At 32.0% G+C, this 8,857-nt stretch overlaps 1 protein-coding gene across 7 annotated transcripts in view; it reads right to left on the bottom strand.

Moving 5' to 3' along the window:
* Window positions 1-232: 232 nt before the first annotated feature.
* LOC118197123 (uncharacterized) overlaps window positions 233-8,857 on the bottom strand; it is a 466,504-nt gene continuing 457,879 nt past the window's right edge. For 6 of the 7 annotated variants that reach the window (XM_085807499.1, XM_085807496.1, XM_085807497.1 and 3 more), the window contains 2 exons: window positions 2,728-2,890; window positions 233-1,367 (listed from right to left, as the gene is read on the bottom strand). In XM_085807499.1, coding sequence (XP_085663625.1) covers window positions 1,099-1,367; window positions 2,728-2,890 — 432 coding nt within the window. In that variant the 3' untranslated portion in view covers window positions 233-1,098. Of the gene's footprint in view, window positions 1,368-2,727; window positions 2,891-8,857 lie in introns of those variants that run through there. The other variant, XM_085807503.1, reaches the window with a different exon arrangement.

Genomic DNA, 8,857 nt, shown 5'->3' with positions numbered 1-8,857 from the left:
TTGTCCCATTTTTTTTCGCAGTGTACATTTTAGAATTTATATTAAGTCTCAGATTAAACAATTTTTTTTTTCAATAGCATATATGCTTAAAAAATTTAGTACACTTTAGTATGTAGAGACTTACAAACTCTGTCATCTTTATAGCCATTACTTATGATAAAGATAGCACAGCAGCAACCATGTACCAAAAGGAATGCTCCATTAAATTCAATGAATATAGCAAAATACAAAATTTTGGCGATCTCTTTATTATGTTTATATATTTTTACATGGTAAGGTTACAGAAAACAAGTATAAAAGCCTTTATGAAGGAATGTATGCTGGACAAGCAAATATGAAAGTATGCTAGTTTGAAACGAAAAACTAGATTATACTGGTAATTTATACTACAGAAACGTTCTTGGCTTGGCACAGTTAAACTTTAAACTCAAAAAGATCTGAGTTCAGCAATACAGAAGAGATATTTCTATACAATAGAAAACAAATAGAGATTTAACTTAATATGGCCTTAAAAAGCAAATGAAACATCACTGAATAAAAGTTACCACATTCAAAATGTATATTCTATAAAATTCTTCATAACAAAAAGCATTTGTTAACCTTAAGGCTCATATTTTTAATAAGGCCATGTCTGAGATTCTGTGGGCATTTTCCCTCAAATTCACAGACATATAATTTTTCAAACTTACAAAAATACAACATAAACAAGTAATGGAATGTAATGCTTGTTTATAGCTTGCTTATCCATCACCATGGCGTTAACAAATTTTGCAAACAAGGACTAGCAAATATAATAATTAATTGCATAGTAGTACTTTTTATAGTTGTTAAAAACAAGAAGCTGCCTCAGCTACAGGGTTTCATTACATAAATTAGTTAATTTTCAAAAATGTAAGAAACTGTACTCATTTCAGAAAAATGTTTGGCCAACTGTACACAATTTTCAGCTTTTGGCATAGGATACCTAGAAATAGCAATACTTTGTTACATTTTTTTTTTGAAAGTGATGAAATCAAATTCTTATCCCCTCCCCTAGTTTTTAACAAAATTACAAATTTATTTACATTCTCTCACTTTGGAATGATTCAAATTAGTTTTCTACTTCCAGGATTCCTTTCTTGAAGCTTTTACATTTGAAGGTTGTTTAACAGTCGTTTTTATTGATGGAATTTTTGTTTCTGATGCAGGTTTTGAAACTTTGCTGGATGCATTTTGCAACTTTTGATGAATCCCATTTCCAGGTGCAGATTGTTTTTGCTTTCTTTTGTATTCCTGAACTCCATCTTGTGAAAGATCACTAGGAGCTCTACTGGATGGCCGGCTGCCTTGACGACTTGATGGTCTACTAGATGATTTGCAACTTGTGTCTGTTTAGAATATAAAATCAATTAATCTTTGAATACTAAAAAATAAATAAGAACAAGTAAAACCAAATGGAGCACTGAAATTTAAGTTTATATCATACAGAAAATTATTTTCAAGTACATGCATTAGGAGAAAACTGGTGCAATGTTACTCAAGTGTGTGTCTATTAATATTAATGAATAAAATTATGAATTATCTTACAAAATTACATTCTCAAACACTGCATAATATATATGAATATATATGTTACACAATAACTGTCAACTTTATATATGGTCCCTTTAAAGTAAAAGTCTAATTAGTAAGATATTTATTATTTGCATTTAGTAAGTTTTAATTTTGTATTTAATAAGTAAAATACAAAATATTTTATTTATTTATGTGCATGCAGTTATCTGAGAGCAAATTTGCCGATTTCAGTGACTATCAGGGATTGAAATTTTCAATTAAGAAAGAACTACAAAACAAAAATGCAATTTTATACAAAGTGTAAAGTAGCATTTTGGCAATTAATCATTCTATATTGAGGTAAAACAGTACTTTTTATAAAAACTGTAGCTGACTCCATGGATTAACATCTCTGCGAATTTCGTATGTGAAAAGTTAGTACTACATAATTTCATACAACCAAATGTTGATAACTAATGCTGTTTTACTCACAATACAGTCATTAATCATGAAAATGGGCATTTTTAATTGCACCTTTGTTAAAGCTGATCAGAATTTTTCTGTAATAAGTACTGAAAAGTAATCTTAGTAAATTCATTTTTAAATATATCCACAAATTCTGTGCATAATAAAATTTGCTATTTTAGACTGAGAAATGTTATGACTAAGGTCAACACTCAAAGGAATTATGCTTATAGCCAACTTTTCCAACACTGTAATTTATTTAACTACAGTGAACAATTTACTAATAAAAAATTTTAATTTTGCATTTACAAAACAGTTCTGTCCCCAATCAGGAAACTGTTTCCATAAAATTCTCAACTTTTACTTTAAGAAACTCTGTAACTGGAAGCACATGTATAAGATCAATATTTCAGGAAATAACACTTTCAGCACCATATACAGGATTAGCACATGCATAACAAGAAAAAACAGCTAAACAGTTTTTAAACTATAGTTTATATTAAATAGAAAATTAAGTTTGGATTTTAAGTAAAGAAATTTCAATTATAAATAGTTAGTCGTATTGAATGCTTCACATCAGGAGATATTTGAACTGTCCTTAAAAGATCAAATTTTAAATAGTGGTTATATTAATGCAAAAAAAATTTGAATGCATGGGTGGTTAATCTCCAACTATTTGATAACATTTATGCACAGATGAATTGCTCATAGTAGGAAAACACAAATTACTTCTAGGGCTAAGATGAGCTGATGAAGGAGTCATTCGAGAAAGTCCAGATCTGTTGCTATAACTATCTGTTTCACTGAAACTTGGTCCACTGATATCACTACTGTTTTCTGCTGATGAACGACTTTGACGCATTGGTGTACTTCTCTCACTTTTTTCTCTAATCTGAAGACAAATGTGAGATATATAAAATTAAAGTTCAAAATTATAAATGTGTACATAATAAGAAAAAATTCAATATATTGGACATGCATTTAAAGTTATTCTAAAATCAATTAATCGAATTTTCATAAATATGTGTATATTACAACAGAAAACTTGTAGATGCCATGACAGAAAACAAAAATGACTTGTAATGATACTTGTTTTAAAAAACTATGTATTGCCTACAATAATCATACATTTGCTTTTTTAATGTGTTGAAAAACTTTAAAAGACATAGCTTTAGTGAAATTTACTTTGATAATATTTGGGTTCATTTACTGATTATGCTAAAAGCATACGAAGACTAGTAGAATTAAGGGAAACTAGTTTACATTTATATTACAGATGTGAAAAGCTCTCTGCAGTTATCCCATTTGCTAGGAACTAAATCTGGAACATTGTTGATCTTAATTAAGCTCACAAAGGCTATTTATAAAAGAAGGTATACCTTCATGGAAGACTTTTGTAGGGAAAACTAGCTTGTATTTACATATCACACAAACTCCAAGCAGCCAGCCCATTTGTTAGTAGAACCTGTTCAGTAGTTATCCACTCAAGCCATCGGTAGGCCTATATATTATGGAGTTTTGAATAATAGCTCGACATTAAACTTGCAGAACTAAATTCTGGAATTATTTTCAACTGCATCAAAATCTCATAAAAATTTTTGAATAACCTACTGCTATTCATTACAGAAACAGCAATGACAGAAAACAAAAAGAAAAGAAGGTATACCTTCATGGAAGACTTTTGTAGGGAAAACTAGCTTGTATTTACATATCACACAAACTCCAAGCAGCCAGCCCATTTGTTAGTAGAACCTGAGTAGTTTGTTAGTAGAACCTGTTCAGTAGTTATCCACTCAAGCCATCGGTAGGCCTATATATTTTGGAGTTTTGAATAATAGCTCGACATTAAACTTGCAGAACTGAACAGAATTCTGGAATTATTTTCAACTGCATCAAAATCTTGTAAAAAATTTTGAATAACCTACTGCTATTCATTACAGAAACAGCAATGTTACACAAAAATGGTCTTTTTTTATGAAAACTAAACAAAGTATAGCTCACAAAAATAAAATTAACAATTTATAGTAACAGACTGCTTGAAAATTGTGTTACAAACTTCATGAATTTTCATCTATGCTAAGTCTTTTATTAATACTCATACAAAACCCCGAACATGAAACTAAGCATAAGCATTATAATATTCATAAAATGTAATTAAATCTGCATAAATTTATTTAAAATACAGCTTTTTTAAAACACAAGTACCTAAAAGAATCACGCATATTAAGTACTATAAAACAGTAAATGTGCTAGTTAACTAATGCACACGAAGATCAGATATAAAACTTAATTATGTTTACATAATTATAGAAATATTATAAGCTTTATTATTAGAGTATTCCTGCTGTCATTTTTCCATACTCAGTTTGAAGATTTTATTCGATAAATAAATAAAGCACAAACCTTTATTTAAAACTATCACAAATTGCTTTATAAGTGTTAATTTGAAATTTAATGATAGCAAGGTTACTTTTGTCTTTATCAACCCAAAAATGCAGAATTACATTTTGTTCTCCAATTACTAAATATTTTGTCAAACGTCATTCTTTTGAAATCCATTCCCCCTTTCTGCTGTCCCAAAGATATAAGAAGCGTGCTTATTTTGTGCATCTACTAATTTCAGTTTTAAAGCACACATTTTCTTGATACAAACGTTCAATATTCTTGATACTTCATTCTTTCTAGGATTAAATTAACAGTCTCTTACACTTTTTCATACTGAAAGAATTTTCATTTCATTTTAACCTAATTTGTTGCTGTTGTGCAAAAGAACTCATATTAAGCCTGCTTAAAGTTATCCATTCTAATTTTCTATACATACTAGCATCTAAAATGGTTTTACTAATATTTTAAAAAACTAAGGCTTATGTATAGGCAAACCGATGACATTTTTAAAATCAGTGTCCAAAACATATCTAAAGCTACCCTTACTTTCCAAAGTAACAAAATGTGTTTTTGTTGATCAGGGTTATCATACTATGGCAAAACAATAAGTGATTTAAAAGACGCAAAAGTCTTTAGAAATGATGCCAAGGACAAATGAAACAGAAACCACTTTCATTGCCTTCAAATAAAATTTTCTGCAGAATGTTGACTCATTTATTTATTTTATAAATTCTCAGGCAATTTAAACTTTTCAACACGAAAATAATTTTGTTTCTCTGTTTAATCATCTTACTTTTCTACTTTTGTTCTTTTTTTACACTTGTTTCTGGAGCGGAATTTTATATTTTCCTACATATATTACTTGACATTCATACATTTCTTGATTCCGTTTTAATAATATGACTTCTTCTTTCAGCACTTTTCAAAAATACATATCAAAAGAACATGGGTTACTTGTATCAGAGAATACAAAATTTTTCTTAAATTCTACTATTTCCCGTACTGAATGCAAAAGTTTACTAAAAAAAAAAAAAAAAATATTTTATTAAACTACATTATCATTTTCAAGTAGACTACATTATTCAGTTTCAAGACAAGACAAGACAAGTAGTATTTCAAGTACTATATGCTTTATAGCTATCAGTCCATTCAATGCTACCTCTATACTGATGGTGCAATGTACAGTGTGCATTTGTACAGGGTACAGATCGGTACTTCTAATTTAAATCGATCAAATAAAGATAAGCATCTTGGATATGACAGTTCTGGTCACATGACAACTTTTGATAAAATAGGCAAAATTAAAATTTTCACTCATTTCCCTTATGAATAAAGGTATGATAGCTATTTTTTTTTTTTTTTTAATCCCAACAAAGACAGATTTTTAAAAGCATAGTTTTAGTATATTTAAAACTGGAATTGAAGAAAACTACAAATCACATGACCTGAACTATTTTCACCTACACAGAAAATACAGATTATGGTTCCTTTAAAACTGAATTACATTTTAAAAAAACTTTGAATTTGAGGATTTAGAAGATGGAATTAAAGATCATTCTGTCATTTATGTCTTTATGACATAAAAGATATTTTTCAGAAACTGGCATTTTTAAAACTGTAAAGTATAACTCTTTTGTAATATTCGTACATGATGCCCAAAACCTCTGATTCAGGGCACAACATACAAATATCTCAATTCTCTGCCCCTATTTGCCTACCAAAAACAATTTCTTCATTCATTTTTTCCACTATAGTGCTCGCATAAAAATTTTAATTTGATGTCATTTTATTAACTGTTGTCACATGATCAAAACTCTATCCACTTCCTAGGATCAACCAGTTAAGAGCCTATTTAGTAGTTTGATATTTTTTTTAAACACCCGGCATTTAAATGCACACCTTGATAAAATACCGCTGTTTTTAGGTGACATTTAAATTAATTAACTCAAATTTTCAATTACTTGAAATTTTTCAACTCATTTTCCTGTCGATATTTCCAAGTATATGAATTAGGATACATCTGGACTGCAGTAAGTTTGAATCGATAAAAATACATTGAAATATGAAATTTTTAAATATAAATCATCACTTTTTTGGATGAACATAGAACGGAAAAAAAAAATAAAATGTTCTTTATGGAAGTATTGGACAGATGCAAAATCTCATACCCAATTTGGGAGTTAAAACAGGTTTCTTTTAATGTACGATATAGACTCCAATATTTCCTGCAATTGCCTCTGTTTTACAAACTTTACTCTGTTTACAAGCCAAATCTGCTCTACAAAGCAACTCTGTTTACAAACTTACATAGGAAATATGTAACAGTTGCATAGGTTTCCTGCAAAGAAATTCTTCAGGGAGTTTATAACAACTTTGGCAGAACAAATTTCTTGCCATTCAGACTATTCTGCAGAATTGAAAACAGATGAAATTCTGAAGGAGTATGGTCTAAAGAAATGACAAGCACTGGAAAAATTTCTGATTTCACATTTTTCAGTTTCTGCGCGTCATTTTGACAACATGCGGTTTAGCATTGTCATGATGGAGGAGGCCTTTTCGAGGTGCCAAAATTGAACGTTTTGTAAGAATTTCTATACTGGGTTTAGCAAGTTATTCGTTTCCTCATGGTTCTATTGTGAGGTAGGAAAAGCTTTAAGAAAATGACTTCCTTACGATCATACTAGACCAACACCTTCATTGAAAGTAAAACAATTCTTACCTTGGTTTGTGCCATTCAGCTGTTTGCTTCCAGGATTTTTTTTCTCATTCTATATTGTTGCACAGGATTCACATTTCATCACTTGTCATGACTGGATTCTCAAAATGTCTCTTTTCATGGGATCTGAATAGATGATGAATGTCCACAAAGACATGTTCAAGGTTATTCTTTTCTGTCAGTCAATGCAGCGCATACAGAGTTTGCAAGCAAATTTGAGTTTCTTTATATGGAATAATTTTATATAACTCATTATTAACCTTCAGATTCTCAGCAGTTTCCTTGGGCTATTCCATTAAGGCATGCACAGTATTATCATCAATGCCAAAAGGTCATTCAGAATGGGCTTATTGCCTCATTTAAAATCGCCGTTTCGAAATCTGTCAGACCTCATTATCACTATTCTTAGAACAGGAACAATCAAAATACACGCTCTGAATTACCCCCTCCGATTGCATCACTGTTCTTCTCAAAACTTATGCAATGTAACAGGGTGCAAATGTAACCTTTCATTCTTCATTTTGACACAATTTTGTCACCTGCAAACTGACTGCACTGAATGGCATCTGCCACTAACACATTCACCTTACACCAACCTAACCATTGACATACAGTACAGCCATGAAATAAATGCCTGTGCAATCTAGCTTAATGTTGCCACAATCTATGAAGATCAGGTATGAATTTTTGCAATCAACCAATTCTTGAGAATTTTTTAATGTACACTGCTGGCAATTAAAATTGCAACCCATAAAGGAAAGCAAATATAAAAAGAGATATTTATTGTACATAAACCAGTATGGCATGAAGATAAAATGATTAAATTTGTAAGCAGTTTGGGGTTTACAGGGGTGCAAAATTAGTAGACACTTAGCCACACTTCGCATCTAAAACGGTCCTTACCTGGCTTGGCATGGAGCCGAACTGGGCTTGGATGACAGAAACGGGCAACTCAGTCCATGCAAATTTTGCCACTCTTCATCAAACGTATTAGTTGGAGAAGAGTGGCAGGCCAGTCTCTCAGCAACCCATGACCAGATGTTTTCAATGGGTGACAAATTTGGAACCCATGCAGGCCGGGTCAGCAATCAAATACCCTGTGCATCGAGGAAGGTCAGAACACGACGTGCAACATGTGGTCTTGCATTATCTTGTTGGAAGATGGCATTTGGCAGGCCTCGAAAATAGGCCACAACTACTGGATGTAAGATGTCAGAAATATACCGCCCTGCGTTCAAATTACCGTTTACTTCGGATCTGCATCGATCCAAACTAGAGATGTGTGTGTCTTGCACCCAATGGCTGCCTAAACCTTTACAACAGGTGCAGGGTCCCTATGCCGATATCGAATGCAAGCAGGCAACGTGCGGTCTCCTCGGAGCCTCCTGACATATATACGACCATCAGAATACTGCATGAAGAACCAGAGTCATTTGAAAAAACGACGTTGTGCCACTTCTCTATCCAGCTTTGTCGTTCGATGCACCCGAGTCACTGTCTCTCTCTATGCTGCATTGTCAAGGGAAGCCGAAGTAATGATCGTCGTGTTCAGTCCACGCAGCTGCAAAGGTCGACGCACCATACCAGCGGATACTAGACGTGCAGCAAACATGCCCATTTCCTGACTAATCGTCCGTGATGTGGCTGTATGGGTTTGCAGGGCTGACCTCACAATATGCCTTTTCTCTCGTGCGTTAGTCATAGGAGCGCGTTGCGGTCCAGCATGCAGTTCAACATGATCCTCAGCAACCCATTGAC

This window comes from Stegodyphus dumicola, chromosome X1, assembly GCF_044657685.1.
Source record: "Stegodyphus dumicola isolate Sdum_Otavi_A_Nest chromosome X1, ASM4465768v1".
NCBI classification, from domain to species: Eukaryota; Metazoa; Arthropoda; class Arachnida; order Araneae; family Eresidae; genus Stegodyphus; species Stegodyphus dumicola.
The sequence above is the reverse complement of the archived record's forward strand: the minus strand, read 5'-3'. Positions and strand labels throughout refer to the sequence as shown.